Source organism: Brienomyrus brachyistius, chromosome 14 (assembly GCF_023856365.1).
Source record: "Brienomyrus brachyistius isolate T26 chromosome 14, BBRACH_0.4, whole genome shotgun sequence".
Classification (NCBI taxonomy): Eukaryota; Metazoa; Chordata; class Actinopteri; order Osteoglossiformes; family Mormyridae; genus Brienomyrus; species Brienomyrus brachyistius.
In genome coordinates this window covers 13576642-13594304 of record NC_064546.1, presented here as the reverse complement: position 1 = coordinate 13594304, position 17663 = coordinate 13576642, and the positions used below count along the sequence as shown (strand labels likewise).

Sequence of the window (17663 nt, the reverse complement as noted above, 5' to 3'; positions counted from 1 at the left end):
ATCTGCAAAGTATGCATGAATACCCTTGAAGGGGGCCATCTTGAATTCAGCTCAGTGATTCCAACTGGTAAGGGGGCTATGTGACCACTCTGGCATGTTTACATTTTCTAAAGACATTCAGCAGTGAAATCAGATTTCTAATATCTTTATTAGCTGTGAAGGGTGACCTGTCACAGCGCCGACATTAAGCAACCATGCTTAATGTGGAGCCATGTATTAGCTGAATGTCCATTTTCAGCAAGACACGGTTGTAGACATCGTTCTCTGCGAGTCTAACCATGTTGGATGCAGTTCAAATCCTAGGTCAGACAGGGTGATTTCGCTGCCGGGCCCTTGAGCGAGGCCCTTTATCCTCAGTTGCTCCATGGACGGGGTAGCCCTGCTTTTCAAAAACATACGTTGCTTTGGATAAAAGTGTCTGCTAAATTAATTAAACGTAAATGTACACCATGCTCCTTAAATATCCGCAGAGGTAAAAGTTACCGGTGGTTAAAGCTTGACACTCTATTAATCCATGTCGAACTATCCAATGCCGAGGGGACTACATATCCAGCAAATTACGGACCACTACACCACAGTGAGGTGATGTACAATGTTGGAAGAAATCAGGAAACTCCTCTTCTTCATTTCACAAGAAAGACATCCTCCTTCCACCAGACAGGATTGGGCTGGCCCCTCTGGGTGATCTATGAAGAGCAGGGGAGGGGGGGGGCTGTAGAGGGGATGTTGAGAACAAAACAACAGTAATACCCTGCCATTCCCAGAAAGGCTCCTGCCTGGTTCTTCCTGACAGAGTGAGGAAAGTCCCAAGCCATTTTTTGGGATTCCAGGTAGCACGTGCACGTGGCAGGGTTGGCTGCGAGTCCTGCCTTCCAGTCCAGCACTTTCCAGGGAGTTGCTTTTCCCAGCTGTCAGCATGCATGAAACATTGTCTATGTATGCTACCACATGCCATTAGTGAGGGCAAAGTACAATTTCCATAAGTGCCAGGAAGATGGCAGGTGCATTATGAAAACCAAAAGGGAGGATGCAGTACTGCTAGTGGCCATGGGGTGTGCTGAAGACCATCTTCTCCAAAGCGACCAGGCTGAAGGGTGATTGCCAGTAACTGTTGGTGAGTTCTAGGGTGGATATGAAGTGGGCTTTACCTAGACACTTGACCAGTTCATACCCATGCAAGACATGGGGTAGCTGTTAAATTGGACAACATTGTTCACCTGGGAGAAGTCATTGCAGCATCCATTCCATCACAATGACACTGTACCACTGGAAACCCTTGATCACACCAAGCTGGTGCATCTTTGACCTTGTGGGATTCACTAAGGCCTTTAGAAGATGCAGGTCCCAAGGGCTCTCTCAATGTGGCGCTGGATGGAGTAGGTGAAGCCTGGGGTACTGGAGAACACATCCTTGTAGTGGTTGATGACCTCCCGCTATTCCTGGCATCGAACTGAGGTCCTCTCCCCTGAGGAGTTCATCTGGTGATGCAGTAAAGAGGGCTGACAGGAGGAGGCTGCGATCCACCATTTCCATGGGTTGATTTCTCCTTACGATATTACTGAAGACTCCAATGATCTGAAAACTTTAATGAATATTGCCAGGGGCATTTTGCATCTGATTGACTCCACCAACAGCAGCATCACAAAACTAATTTACTACACAGGGTCACAGCACATCATCCCAACATAAGGAAGGGCATTTTATACTGCATCCGAAACATGGCTACAGTATATAGGGCTGGGCACTGTGTGATATTCATACCAACATGCATTGCATGTTGTACAAATGTGCTTCTCAAGGGAGAGCTCAGGCTTTTTCATACTGTCCGGACATCATAGCACAGGGGATTTAAGTCTCACTAAAACATTTTTACTCTGTCATTGGAAGCAAGACTTAGCAAGCTTTGTAATTTTAATGATTGTTCCTCTTCAAAATTTTCCAGCATGTTTAAAAAATTATACCGCCACTGCATTTACATGATCTCTGCATTGCTCTCTGAGCCAAACAAAATCATTTTCATTCTTGCTGTTTAAATCAATCCTAGATAAGTTTGTGAAAAATGTATTTATTTTGAACTCATTTTTTGCTTGATATATATACCAGTACATATTAAAACAAAATCACATCACAATATTTGAAATTTTGCCAATATCATGCAGCCCTAGCATATTATAGCAAGTGCTTTTTTATTTCTTGTTGTGCCACCCACATCTCGTTGCATCCGACCCGATTGCAAGTAATGCTTGCATTTCTTCATTTATCCACGGATTCATTATTATTTGTTTTTTTTCTACGCTGTTTTCTGAGATAATGACGGATGTTTTTTGTTTTTGAGCGGCAGCTTATTTTCATGAGCAACTGACAATAAACAAATTTGCAAGTCCCACCCCGAAGCACCAAAGTACCAAAAAAGGTACCTCAGTTGGTCAGGTACTTTTGATACTGATACCTGACCGGAAATAAATGGAATAGGTAAAGTACTGAATTTTTAGGACCAAACATATGGGACCTAATGCAGTGGAAAACCGCTCTCACACACTACCACACTTGCCGTGTTTATGCACCTAGCGCAAGTATTCCAGGGTGTCCCTTTCCTGAAATACGCCAAGTGCAGCTTGCTTAATATGCACTTTACCCACACTATGGTAAAAACTACATGGAAACATTCTTTGGCTAACTACATAGACCACAATGCACTGCGTCAGTAAATAATAAAGTTTACATTGAACATGTGGAAGTCTGCCAGCTCACCGGAGTACAACTTGCCTCCAAAGTTGTTTCAATATAAATGCATAAAGTTGCACAAGGAATGTTTACATAGCTTAGGCTACAGCAAAGGACAACCCCAAGCACAACTAACAAAAATGACAGGACAGTCCAAGCGTGTCACTGCTTTACTCCTTCAGACATGAAGTGTGTCCCACTGTTTCCATGAAATAGCTGCGCACACTGGCTCTTTACATACTTGTTAACTTTGCGTCTTCCGTCAAAACATGCCACCACATTGTGTAGTACGTCAGCGCACTTGGTCTTGGTCTCAGTGTGCTGAATGGGAAACAGCCACCTGTATATTCGTATAAAACCCAGAAATTAATGCAGCGAGGCGAAAGGGGGGTGGCCTATATATTTCTATGTGTATTCAGATAAGCCTTCGCAGCAGGTAATCTCCGATACTGAAATGTTTTGTTTGTTTGTGCATCACAACCTCTGAGATTTACATCACACAGCCGTGAGTTAGCGGTAAGACTCTAAGACGCAGGAAGAAGGTGAAGGCATGACACCTATGTACATGAATCCAACATTAACCAGCTTTGAAATATTTCGGTGGTTCCGTTCTGTTGTCTCACCCTGTTTATTGTTTCAGAACACTAGATATAATGAAATACATATACTGTATGAATGACATGGCATGAAACAGTGAAGCACAGTGACTCAGTGTGAAACACACCTGTCTTACATCTCCAGGTAGCTGAAACTGCCTACATGGAATATGTGTGTGTGCGTGTGCCAGTGTGGCATGGAATGGCCTGGGGCCCCAACCAGGGGGTGCCCAGCACAACCAATGAAATGACAAGTCATAAAACAAGCATAATAAATAATAACAAAAATATTATTTAACATAAACCTACTTAATGACAGTATAATTATATAATAGTTAAATATGTTAAAATAACACCAAGACAGGGTTACATATAAATGGCAACTGTATTTAAAAAAAATAATACACAGTCATGAACACATTTAGTAACAATCATAGAAGAATAAAAAAAATAGGTGAAAAAATGTCACAGGGAAAAAACTAAAATTACAGTTCAGTAAAAATGATAAATACCATAAATAATTTGATAAACATTTAAGAAACAGAGATATATAATATATTTATAAAATATTTTTTTTAAAAATCTGTACATAAAAGCTCCTCGTTTAAGAAAATCACAGATCCATGGCCTTGTAACACCAGTGCTGTAGCAAAGGTGGCCTGGACATAAAGACATTTACCACAGGCAGCAGACTCATATTCTACCCTTAAACATGTCTATGCAAAAATGAAAAGTAAGGTGTGTAATAATTTATATTTCAACTGTCAGTACAGCAGACATTCACACACAGTTATGCAAAGAGAGCCTGCACTTTGGATCCATCTTATTGTAGTGATTTCATAACCAGACCAAAACCGCAATAAAAAGAAGTAACCTGAAGCTTACATATAGCTCACCAGCCAATAAATTACAGCTTCTTGTTAACCTTGACAAGAATCAACATTCAAAGGCAATTCTTCTTGCAAGAATATGGAAGTAAAGATACTTATTTATTTCGAAACATAAAACCATACCTGATGTACCTGTGAGTAGTCAATTTCAAGTTTTCATTTGTTAACAAACTGGTTACTAACATAACAATGTTAGTTATCTCCAGCGGTTCATTTAGATTACATATTAACTCATTTGCATTCAACTAAATGTGACTGGGTAACGTTCCTATTTAACTAAAATATTCTCAGATGTTTGGAGTAGTCTACCTGACCACGATATTCTGTTTTCACTGGGATGGTCCACTGATTTAATGTGGGCAGGTTGGGCCTTCAATATATTACAATAAGCAGTCCTGACAATGGGGTTGGTTCCTATGCTGATCTACCCATCTTTGGCACAAGGAGGCTTAGCTAGCTTATACACACAGACGTTTTGGATTATTTTAAGATATAAAGCTTAAAATCCTGTATTTCTTTCCATCAAAATAATCTCACCAGTGCTATTAATCAGTAAGAAAAAAAAATCAAGTCAACTTATTTAAAAATAGTGGAAAATAGAAATGATTAAACTCCATATAAACTGTAAGTGCTTTTTTTTTACAACAGAGGAAGTTTCTCTGGAGTCAGATGGAGAAGAAATCATCCAGCTCAGAAATGACTGCTGCCTGCTTCTTAGCGACTGAGCTCAGGAGCCTTGGAGAAAGGGCCGCAGTTTTCAAGTCCACCTACCAGGGGGAAAACATCAATGGGTCGATGAAAATATAGGCATGATAATATAAGTGGGCAGAAGGAGATTATATATCCAGTTTTGTAACTGCAAGCTGTAGGAAGACAATGAGTCACAAGCGAAATGCATACAATTGTAGAACTGATCCAAGTTCGTTAGTTATGTTTGACTTTTAATGTCAGCAAATGGACAGTAAAACAGACTGAACAATTAAAAATGGTAAAACATCACAAATGATTCAAAATCGTTACAAAAATTAAAAAGTTTTTGTTTAAAAAAAATTTTCAAAAAGCCCTCTGGCGTGAATCTCAATTAAAGAGCCAGGAGACTGATAAATACTCTGAAAGGGGTTTTTAAAAAATGCCAATGCATCAAAACATGTTTAACAGGTAAAAGTTAGATGCAGACAAATCCAAGTCACAACAGATGTGGCTGGATACATGAAGGGATACAGAGAAGAGAGCAAGGTCAGGATATACATGAATGACACAGCCGAGCTTTAGACGAACCTGCAGCAAGTAAAACACCCTGACGAGCTCCCTGCCGTCCTGGGGGCTGGGCTGCAGCAGCCAGGCGCTGGGAAACAGCTCCCCACGCACAGCCTCCGCACTGGGCGGCAGAAGAGACGTCTCACACAGAGAGCGGACTGCCAGAACCCATCCCCAATCCTAAATGTGAGAAAAGAGGTTTTCCACTTTTGACAGTCTCCAAAGATCCAGCAAGGCAGACATAAGGCATTGTGTCCTGATGAAGACCATGTCCAATAAGACCTTACTGACCTGTTTAGATTCTTTGCTGATGCAGCAGAAGTCTCGCGGCTGAACAAGATGGCAGCTAGAGACATCTGTCAGCAGGTAGACTGGGTTTGGGGAACAGGGCCAAAAGAACATAAGAACATCAAGGTGTTCAACGAGAGGAGGCCATCTGGCTCATTGCTTGGAGAGAATTAAACTAATTTAAAGGTGGCGGAACCTCAATTTGAAGGAATCTAGGGCCTTAGATCGCACCACCCCTTTGGACAGACTGTTCCACATTCTAATCACACGCCGTGAGAAGAAGTTTTTCGTCAGATCCGAATGAAAGTGTCCCCCCTCTAGTTTCAAACTGTAGCCACGTGTTCTTGAATTAGATCTTATTTTGGAGAATACCAGGATCATTTCAAAACCAGGTCAAAAAAATAAAACAAAGATTAGTAAAGTATATAGGTACTCATAAGTGGTCTTTGTCTTGGCAGGTGGATATTCAAAGACTCACCCAGCTCGGTGCTGCTGTCCAGCGTTCGGGTCCGGGTGGAATGTACAGAGCCGTGGTACAGGTGGGCTTTGGAGTGGTCACGGATCATGCACCACAGGCTGGCCAGAGGCCTCTGCAGCTCTGCTGCCCCCAGGAAGCTGTGCATGGAGGGGCTTGAGGAAGGCTTATAGAAGGCCTGTACCCCTCGCTCTGCTCCCTGGTGTCTGCGAAGAGGGACGAGACGCACCCCTTACATCCAGGCTACGGGGTCTCGAATGCCCCCTAGCATGGTGTAGGGTACTACTAGTCAACTAAACCCAACTGACCTCCAACCACTCGAGGCCTTTCCATCCAGCAAGTTCTTCAAGTCTCCATTACCAGCAGAGTATATCTAAATGTAAAACGCAGTTACAGATAATCTGCCAAGTCTAACACACCAAGAATTCCAGTTTGAAATTTTTTGCTGAAAAAAATTTATATTAGAAAAGATATAAAGCCCAAATATTGATATTGCCTACTTTAAACAGTTATAACTAAAGAAATAATCTAATTAAAAATCAAAGCCAGCATATCCACTATAGCTAATTTACCCATAACCCTTATTTAAAAAATATGTAACATAATTTAAAGGGTAAAATATCATCAAGGAATTAAAGGAAAAGAACTTGATTCGCAACAAGGATTACCTCCGCAATGGCAGAAGACAGAGTGCTGGCAGCAATATCCTGGTAAGCTGGGGGTTTGGAAGGCATCGAGCTGAAAGACAAACTGCAGTGATGCCCACGTGGATGTGAAGTGGACAGGAGCTGAGGGTCACTCTTGTTGACTGCGGCCTCCACACAAACGTCTAAGACAAAACAGAGAAGTGGATTAGTATTACCTATTGGGCTGTGGCCACTGTACTGTTTAAGGGTAGACAGCCATGCCCAAGAAAAAGAATTTAATAAAGAACTCTAAATCTTTTGGACCCAGCCATCGGTAACTTAACTGGTCAGCAAGGTTTGCCGATGCTAATGTCAGAAGTGTGATCTTACGCTACTTCCTGTCTCAAGTTAAATTATTATGTTGGAGTGGAAGAGTCACAACAACACTGCTATGTAGCAGTCGGGGGTTTAAACACAATGCAAAAATGAACCACTGTCTGCCATGAATCTTTGCATATAAGCTATTCATTAAAAACCGATACAGTGGTTCTGAGAACCGACACAGCATCACAAAATATAATAAAGTGCGAGGTTAGGATGAAATAGGTGTTCAATAATTTAGTATGGCCCTCAAAAGACATTATAAAAGCTGATATTCACGGGAAAAAGGTTCCATCCTTGGTTTGAGATGGGGTGGCAAAGTGGGTAGTACTAGTACCAGCAATGAAAGTTTAAACTCTACTTTCATTCTTTGTATATGACATTAATATTCAATAACAACATGAACAATATTCAGTAATTAATACTCATATAATCATTTATTACTGAAGATGGAGTTGCATTGAAGTTGCACAGGCAATGAAACAAAATGTAGTTTTGCAGCGCAAATGCATCTTAATTGTTTTAAAAAGATGATTAATGGCACTGAAAACTATCAAATTCTATCATGTGATATTAAATTGTGCATTAATATTTCTATCAGGCTTAATTGAATAATCACAGCTGTGTCACAAGAACTATGGTTGGGCAGCAGTCTTGCAAGTCAGCTCCAGCAACACCAACTCAATGCCAGATAAGAGAGATGTTCCCTACAGTCAGCTAAAATGTAGGTAAATACATTCCTCATTCTCTAAGGCTCACCTTGAGCAGACGCCCATGAACGGTGAGGATCCACGCCCAGTGAAACATTCTTGGGAGGACAGCCTCTGACTTTTACTCTGCCATCTTCTGATGGCTCACAGATCTAACAAAGGAATAAGTGGTAAGCAGGATGAAAGTGAGTGGAAGACCATGGAGGACTGGCCGTCTTAAGGAAAGATGGGGGACTGCTTATCTCAAGAAGTCGGCTGACAGATTATCATTATTAAAGCCCCTTGTATCACTACTGAACCAGCGGCTTTAGTTCCCATGTCTGCTTGTGCAGTTCAAGTCCTTTCCCTCCCTGATTTCAGTTACTCCTGAAATGGACAATACTTTTCCCCAAAAAGACACTGCAGCCCCATCTAACATAATTCTGTTTACCTCTCTGATCTAAAATACTTTCAAAAAAATAATAAGTTTACCAAATTAAGACATTAAAGAAATGCTAGACCACACGGAAAACAAGGTTATCCAGGAACAATACCTGCAGTGGACATGAGGGTCTGCTGCCCTCTTGGATCCGGGCAGTGTTGCTGCTGTTGTAGCCAGAGGTATGCCCAGAGGACAGGCTGAGGCTTGACCCAGTACACAGGGTACTACTGCTAACACGTGTTCGAAACCGCAGGTCATCCTGATGCAAAAAGCAGCAAAATTGCATGAACACTTATTAGGAAGGACGTGGAGAAAGTGAATGCGTGCAAGTCCATGTACTGACCTTCACCAGCTGAGACAGGGCTTGCTGGTGGAGCCGCCTCTTCTCCTGCCGAGTCCTCTCACGAAGCCGATCTCGCGCTCGGGCAATCTCGCTCTTGGCTACCTCACGGGCACGCCCATAGTCCTTTAGCAGCAGCTCTATCTCAGAGGGACACTCTCCTGTCTGTCTCGGTGGGACTGTCAACCTAGAGAAACCCAATTCCAGTGCGATTGAAAGTCAAATGATGAAATCATGCTGATTACAATTTTCATATGCGTTTGTTTTTTATATTTTGGCTATACTTCACTCCAATTTTTTACACAATTTTTTATCGGCCTACAGTTCTCACAAGACTTGCACGTTTGCTGGGAAGTAAAAAGTACTGAAAAATGAGCTGGTACAGGGAGCATCAAATGGTGAACTCATTGCTGAGAACTGTGGGATTTCACAGAGCAATAGGTAAATGTAGAAGGTAGTCACAGCACTGCCTGGAAAGTTAATCTCCAGAATCCGAATAACTGTTCACATAATCACAATTTATATTCATAGTCAGGCAAATAACTGAGCTGCTTATAAATTTAAAGATGATCCCATAAGTGCCTCTTATTCAAGCCTTGCTTAAGTACTGTACCTGCTGCTTGTCACCACCGCTTGGCGGAGCTTCTGCAAGTGGTCCCGTCGCTGACTGGGCAATTCAGCGGCTCCGACAGGAAGCTCAGACCTTCTTCCGGAGGTCGGCTTGCTGGGGCTCAGACTTCGTGCTCGTCTGCAACTTTGGAGCCGTGCTTCTCTTTCCTGCCGCAAGCCCTCGATGCTGTGCCTGTGTCTGCGGAGGGACGGGGTCCACAGCAGGGTTGTCAAGGCCAAACAGAACTACATGTGAAGTCTGACATGACGTAGCGTGGCTCAGTAGTCAGTTTGCAGCTGAATTGTTTTCCTAATATTTAATAAATAATTAAACCATCCAAATTTATAACAACCGTTATTTAAATAGCACTTTTCATACAAGAAATGCAGATCAAAGTCACATGGTAACTTTTCCGCAAACTATTTATTTTTTAATGGCCGTCGGTTAATAAAGAAAGCTGAAAGTCTTGCCTGTCATATAGTTGCTGCTTTGTGGGGACACCGCAAGCTTCTTCAACAGATCCAGACTTCATTAACTTCAGTAATGCATCTGTTTCCCCCAGACCATAGTGCAGCTTGGCTTCTGTTAATTCTACAGTTAGCGGACGAGGGTTCATATCCAGTCGAACAGTTGCCATCACCTGTTCTCGCTCCTGCCGCAGTCTTTCAATCTCCCGTAGCCTGCTGTCAATTACCATTGTTGTTTCTGTTTTGGGGCTTTCTGAACAACCGAGGTCGGAATGGCTACCCTTCATTTCTTGCCTGGAGGTAACTCGGGCTAATTGGCTTAAGCTGCTGCTCGGACTTGAAGGGGGCCAACAGTTGACACCCGACCAGTTTGTGAATTTATTGTGCAATGGGAGATCTTCGGGGATTCTCAGATATTCTTTTTCCACTTCATCCACGAGGGGTCTCGTGTTGATGAGGATGTCCGTATCACATTCGCTTGCCATCAGTGACACAGCATCATCTTCCTGAAGCCGAACTGTTCCCTCCCTAACGAAAGGTTCAGGCTTCCGTAAGTCATTTCCTGTATTATTAACTTCTTTCTGGTGGTTTTTAAGGGTATGGTTGTCAAAGCTTAACTCCTTGTCAAGAATGTAAATTTGCTGTCTATTATAAGATTCCTCTAGTTTACGGTCAAAAAGTGGATCATTTCTTTGTGCAGGTATTGCAGAGGAAGCCTGATGAATTTTGGAATGCAAGGACGAATGGGATAATCTAGGACATTGGGTTGCTGACTGCATACTTAGGGGCTTAGGAACTCCACATCCTACATTTTCCAACTGATCCTTGATTCTGTCACAAGTATCATTTTGCAAGATTTTATTTAAAGGGTTATAATTCAAACTTTTGATATTTTCTAGGGAAACACTACTAATGTATCTATTGCCAGAAGATTCAATTAGCTGATCACCGTATTGAGATCTTTCTCCCAGAATTCTGGCTTGCTTGTATGAGAAACACTGTTCTTTCTGCTTCTGAAATTTATTGGCAGTAGGAGATAGACTGTTTATGTGTTCTAAAACCAGTTCCTTCATGGGTTCCTGCATTCCACTCATTTGGCAGTTACCTAAGCTCTGACTTGATTTACTCCGGAGCATCTGGGCAACTCCAGCTTCTACAGTTAGAATAGGAGAAGAAGCACGGTCTGTAACATAAACTCTTTTTGTAACATGATGAAAAGCATTGTCCTTCCTTGGGGTCTCATTTTTCAGTCCAGTTGTCTGTACAAGACTACCTCTCATTTTGGTGTCTCCAAGGCTGGTACAGAACGACTGTCTTGGTATGTCTATCTGGGCCAGAGACTTTAAGTGGGAGAAACTCTGAAAAACGACCTCATCTTTTAAAGATGAAGTAGAAGCTTGAACTTTTGGAAGACCTATCTCCATTGCAGTTTGTGACCCGTCAGAGCAGCCACTTAGATTAGGCAAAGTCGTCATTTCCTGAGCAGTGTTTTTCTTGAAGGTCCTTCCTTGCACGGGCAAAGTAAAGTCTTCCTTCTCTGGAGAAATACTGACAGTCTCAGCACCAACGACCTTGACAATCACATTAACTTCCTGAGGTTTTAATGTTTCCTCTATTTGTTGTTCTGTCTGCATATTTTTGCTGCCAACTGGCTTTATAATGCTGTCTGTTTGGATCTCTACGTCAACGGCAGTTTGAGTCGAGCAGTCTCTCTGCATGCTGAATTTGCTTGAAGATGAGGTTCTACTATTTACTGTGACATGACTTGCATCCATGGCTTCCATGTTCCCTAAAAGACCTGAGGTATTGTAGATTAACTGCGAAAGATGTAGAGACATATTCTGAAGGTTTGCTAATGTGGAGGCCATGTCTTTGTCCTCAGCACCCATACTGCTCCTTTGGGTTTCAGTTCTGCTTCTTCGCTGATGGTTTATCTTTTTCTGCTTTCTATCTGGTACAGATGTCTGGGTGCACTGGTTACAAGTCAACACTGGGTATTCTTTATGTACAGCATCTGAGGACTCTTCTTCAGAAGGGCAAACCAACATTTTTTCATCTACTTGATCAGAGCTGTTGCCCGGGTTTCTAGAGATGTCACTGCAGTAAGAATCATAGGATCCCACATGCACTTTGAGGAGAGCATTAGAAGCGTACTGACATTCTGAAGAGCTTTGCTCCTTGCAGCCTTCAATGCTGCTTAGGGTGCTGGATAGTGTTTTCTTTTTGGCAAATGTACTGAGATGGGAGTAAAAAGGGCAGCTTTGAACATTCAGGCCATTATCAACACTGCAGCACCTGGCTGCTCTATTGCCAGCACCATTAAGCTCAGGTGTTTTGTTAGAGATATCGGCAGCACTTCCGAAAACTTTACGCTGCCTTTGAGTTGCTGAGTCTTGCCATGAATGGATAAAAGGATTAACATCACTCGAGGTAAAGTGAATTGTCGTATCCATTTTTTGAAAGTTCTGCTGATCTTGTGCCATTCCTTTTGGTGCAAGGTGGGAACTGTAGTGCTTTGGGGTTTTTTGTGTAGAAGTTTTTTGTATACAATCACTTTTGGACTCCTCTGCAGGATTAGTTTTTTCAGTATCTTCCTCTTGGAATTTTTTTTCTCCATGTCTTCTTTTACTAATATCTCTATCTTTTCTCTCGGTGCATAAAGTACTAGATTTGTGGTTCAGAGTTTCTCCTAATTCTTTTTTAGATCCATCATTTTGTAGGAAGGACAGGGAATGTGAAGAGGAGTGTGCAATCCAGTCTTTTGAGTGGTCTTTGCATGTGCTCTTGTTTTTAACTAATACTTCCTGTTTACACTGGATCTGATTATCGGGTGAGGTTTTGTATCTTGCAGACCTGCCTACCACTTCTTCTGAAGAAAAGTTAGCTGAAGAATCTGAAGAAGAAGTGGTAGTTGTTCTTGCATTTAATCTAGATAATTTCTTTAACTTTCCTTTTTGCCGAGTTTTTGCTTGGCATGCTTTATTGTCCTGTAACTGCTTCCGTAAATCCTTTAAATCAGAAGATGAAGTTGAAGTCTTGTCACTAGGGTTAATATCGTCCAAGGTACTATCCCCATCTTTTGGAATGTCAAAAATATCACAATCTTGTTGATAATAATCTTGGCTGAGAGTACAGGTGGCAAAACTGGAGAGTGGTTTGCTCTCATTGTTAACTTCCATACAGCAATCATCTCCTGTGTAAATTGATGTCAGTTGAGTACTTCTGTTTGTTGGTGATGGATAACTTTGAAGAAAATTTAAATAAAATTCAAAATCTTTTGTTTGATGAATAGTGTCCTCTTGTATAGACTGCAATGCAGGTGCTGGTGAATTAGTACCAACTTTGCAGGTTTCTTCTTTAGAATCTTCACTTTTCAGACAAAGCATTTGAAAAGACCCCTCTCCACTCTCCTTACTTTCTGTAAGATATTCCTGTATCCGCTCCTGTTTGAAGGCTTTGGTGAAATCTACAAGCTTGCATGATCTTTTATGAAATTTTTTATCTCCTTCACCTGAGATTTCTTTACTAAGAATGATTTCTGAGCCATCCTTAGACTGACTGCCAGCTGAACATAAATACTTTGAAGAGACCTTTTGGGGAGAATCTTCATTGCATAACTGCTCTTCCAGAAAATTTAATCTGCAGTTTTGAGTGATTTGTCCATCTAAAGTTTGAGAGTCGATACTAGAGATGTTTTCATGCAAATTCATTTTTGCGTTAGATATTTTAGCAGATGGCAACAAGGGCTTGATGTGAATGTCCATACTTGTGTGTGACTGCAGGGCTTGCTTGTGTGACTTAGGCAGAACATCACAGTCTTCAGTACCGAGGCCATTTAGCATGCTTTGACTTCTCTTCAAACAGCTTTTACTGGTGTGTTCTGCATGATGAAAAGAGGAATTCCTTTGATCATCCTTCAGTTGAGTAATGGGTGACGCTACAGTTGAGGCATAAGTATTTCTTAAATTATCAACCTCTGTTTGTATTGCTGGCTTTCTGAAGTGAACATGCCTTGACAAATCATTCTCATGGCAGTTTTCAAACAGACATGTAGATGAGCGTATATTATGCTTCTCTACATTCTGTTTTGAGCTTTCTTGGTTAACACTGTCCAGGCGTAGACCTAAGTCAATTTTATGCCTCCTTATGGACTGACACTCAGCTCTGCAGCACTCCAGTGTCGCCTCTTCCTGAATGTGATTGGCTTCATAGTGTTTTGTTACCTGCTGGTTTCTGAAAACATCTATCACAGGATCATTTGCAGGACTGCTCATTTCTGTTGAACTGGAAATTTTGTTTGACTCTGAAACTATTTGCATGTCATCTGTATTATCCATAGCAGTGCATTTCTGTTTCATTATATTATGCAGAGAGGCACCAGAGTTCATGCCAGGTCTGTCTAACTCTCGGTCTGGACTACAGTGTTGAATTTGGGTGTTGAAGGCATTCGTCTGTGAGACATCTGATATTACACTTGTTGCTTCGGTTTTATTGCAGTTTGTAGAAGTTAATGAAATGTTTTTAGAGGGGCTTGTTGCTATGTTTACAGCAAAAACTGGCTTAACCATATCATTGAGGGACATTTGTTCTAGTAATAAACTTTTCTTCTGATCCATTTCCATTTTAGTTGCCGTTGCTTCATAGACAAATTCATCACTGTTTGAGCTTTCCTCAAACTCTTTAATGGTGACCTGCATATGTTCTTTTACTACTTCAGAGATCTTCTGATCTACTGGACTGGGATCACTCTCTTCTGCGTTGCCTCTTCCTGAGTATTCCAAGAGCTCCTTAATTCTTTCTTGAATATCAGTTGTTTGTTTTACAGTCACTGTCTCTCTGTTATGTGCAGGTTCCTCATCCTTACCTACTGAAACATCTACACTCTCTGCAGAAATGCATTTCTTACAACTTTTCAAACCGTCGTACATAACAGTTATATGGTTAGCATTTTTGATATCAACAAGGTTTGTAGGACTTTGGTGAGTAGGGGTGCTAACTTCAAAGAACTCAGAAAATGGAAGGTGGTTGCTTTGGGTTTTCTGGAAGCTCTTTTGTCTTCCAGTTTTTTCCTGATAATCACATGTCTTGTTTTGTGCCTTTTTCTTCCTACGGTACTTTGTTGCAGTGTAGCAAAATCCTAGTTTGAGTTTCCTTCTCTTGAAATCCTTACATCTATAATAGGTCTTAAGAGTCTTATGTACCTTTAAGGAGTAGATATTTTGACTAATGCCTTGTTTTAAGCACTCGGTTATTACCCCAAGCTTGCATGCCTTGCTAGTGGTTTTTACTGAGTAATCTTTGTTCTCATCACAAAGAACTGCCCACTGATTCCCTTTCAGGTATGTCTGATTATCAGACTCGTTGCACGAAGACCTATCAGCAGAAAGACCCTCAGCAATACTTCCCGTACATTTGCCTTCATTCCGATAACACTCAGAAGAGACAGGAAAATTAAGAGTTTCTTTTGCGTTCTTACTTAGCACCTTAAGGTTCTTCGATTCAAACACTGTTTCTGTACTCAGCAAAGTCTGACTTGTTCCCTGGCTTCCATTCAGCATCGTGTCACTATCCTGGGTTTTCAGAATTGCGGCCGTCTTCACTTTCATATCTTCAGTGGTACTTCCCATAGCTTGACAGCTGTGACTGCTTGAGCCTTTAAGTTCTGATTCATTTAACAAAGTATCTTCAACTACTTTACTAAAAGGCAGTCCCATTGTGTTTACGACAGAAACCTCATTAAAATCAATAATGCGTTTTGGAATAGGATCACTATATACCTTTCTAAACAGTGGTAAGTTGGGTGGCACAGTAATTTCATGACAGCCTGATCTGTCTGTATCACATGTAGACATGATGACTGACTGGCTTCCTACTGCAGAATCAATACCATCCATTTGTTGTCCTTCTGCTCCAGCATTTTTGACGTTTAAAAATTTGTCTTCAGAAGTAGAGTAGGTATTCCTGCAAAGGAAGCCTGAAGCACGGTCCTGACTTATAGACTTATCAGCACCGACACACTCCGTGTCTAATGATCGGTCATTTGGAAATGTCTCCATGTTGTTAAAAGTCCTAGGTTCACCTTCAGAAAGGAAACAGTGGCTTTTACGTAAGAGAGGTGCAACAACTACAGGTTTACACATATCTGTCCTAAAGCATAAACGTTCCATTTCATCGTCATTCTTTTGCATGCCTGATTTTTCCAATGTTGCAGAGTCTTCTACTCCTCCTTTCATACCTGGTACAAATTCTGAACATTCCTCAAGATTGCCACCTTCAGAATAAACAGATTCTTTTATAGTACTGTTCATGGCAGCTATTGAAGACGTTATCTTGTGATCTTCCAGCATTCCAACCACCTGGGTATTCTCACTTTCAGAATCCCAGTATTCCTGCTGAAATAATGTTGCATCTTTACTGTCATTCGTATGAATGGTTGGGGTTTCAGAGTCACTAATGCTTTCAAAGACATCTGTGCTGTTTTGAAGGCTGATGCTACATACTGGATGTATTTCTCTTGACCGGCTAACGGCCATTGAGCCGCTGTTGATACTGGGACTGTCAGATGGCTCGGTAGAAGACCAGGCATCTGTAAGCACACACAGATTCTCAGTTTCTTTGGCACTTGACCAGGAAAACTGAGTAGAACTGTTGGCTCCCAGTAGTGGACCTCCTTCTTGCTCTTCAGTAGCTTTAGATTCTAATAAGAGAGCTGCAGATTTTGCCTTTAATTGAGGCTCACTGTCTAACTCCATTTTGGATTCCTTTTTATTTCCAGCTTTTGGCATGTGAAAACCTTTGAGATTCCAGAATGCTTCTGCTGGCATCTCATCGGATGCACAAGGCTCAAGGGAGGAAAACATTTCATTATCAATCTCCTCAGTCAAGAATGTCTTCTCATTCACCTGAGAATAGCAGTGACTGGACAGCGACGGCTTAGAATTCAGCCTCATTGTATTTGCCTTACTGCTGTTTTCCATCACCAGTGAATCCTGGGATATCTGACTGTTCACACTTTCCAACTCGCTGTTGTTCCCATCTTCAAATTCCTCATGCCTTAGCTGTTCAGCCAGAGCTTTGGTGTAAGCTGATGACAGTGAGTCCAAAGAGAATGAGCTGTCACAATCTGAAGAGACTTCTTCCTCCTCTCCCTTCCTATTATCCACCGATTGGACACATGTTGGTTTCTCCCTGGCCTGTTCCACCAAAGCCTTATTCAAAGCTTCCTCACTATACCAGCCCCTTTGCCCCAAACTAATATTCCATGGCCGCTGTTCAGTCTTTGCATCCACGTTCACGTCTCCTTTATTTCCTTGGAACTGAGAGGTACTGGTTGACTGATTGCCTTTATTACCAATAAACCCTGATGGTGGCTTGCAAAAGAATTTGGACAATGCAGTCCGGATTCCTGGCCCGGCCGATTGGGAGAATACCTTTCGTATTCTCTCCAGACTTTTGCTGCCTTTGGATGATGACTTGCAAATTTTGGGTGGGCTATAAGGAGTGTTGAGTTTGCTGGCTGTCGATGGTGTTTCCTTGTTGTCCTTCCCATGTAGTTCTGAAGAATCAGTTTGCTGTAGTTCTTCCTTTCCACTTTTGATTACATTAATGTTGGTGAATGACAGCTTTCTTTTATAGAGTCCCCTGTTTAGCTGATCAGGATGTAGTAATCCTGCCTTTAGGCTTTCCAAAGAGATGGTTTTGCCCTCCAAGCTTCTGTTTCCAGTAGGTAATGTATTGGCACGATTTCTCATTCTCTTGTTTCTTCTTATAATATGACTAAAAAAAAAAAAAAAAAGCAAGATCATCATTTGTAAATATCTTAGGTATAGTGCAACTAACATATCAAAGCAAGGCAGGGAATAACCCAGGACATCATTC

At 41.6% G+C, this 17663-nt stretch overlaps 1 protein-coding gene across 1 annotated transcript in view; it reads right to left on the bottom strand.

The window, feature by feature from the left end:
• Nucleotides 1-3686: 3686 nt before the first annotated feature.
• stard9 (StAR-related lipid transfer (START) domain containing 9) overlaps nt 3687-17663 on the bottom strand; it is a 38172-nt gene continuing 24195 nt past the window's right edge. The window contains exons 22-32 of the mRNA XM_048974830.1: nt 9789-17561; nt 9322-9516; nt 8712-8895; nt 8481-8627; nt 7997-8099; nt 6899-7059; nt 6539-6603; nt 6234-6436; nt 5759-5838; nt 5489-5647; nt 3687-4977 (exon numbers count right to left, since the gene is read on the bottom strand). Of these exons, the coding sequence (XP_048830787.1) occupies nt 4876-4977; nt 5489-5647; nt 5759-5838; nt 6234-6436; nt 6539-6603; nt 6899-7059; nt 7997-8099; nt 8481-8627; nt 8712-8895; nt 9322-9516; nt 9789-17561 (9172 nt within the window). The 3' untranslated portion in view covers nt 3687-4875. The remainder of the gene's footprint in view (nt 4978-5488; nt 5648-5758; nt 5839-6233; nt 6437-6538; nt 6604-6898; nt 7060-7996; nt 8100-8480; nt 8628-8711; nt 8896-9321; nt 9517-9788; nt 17562-17663) is intronic.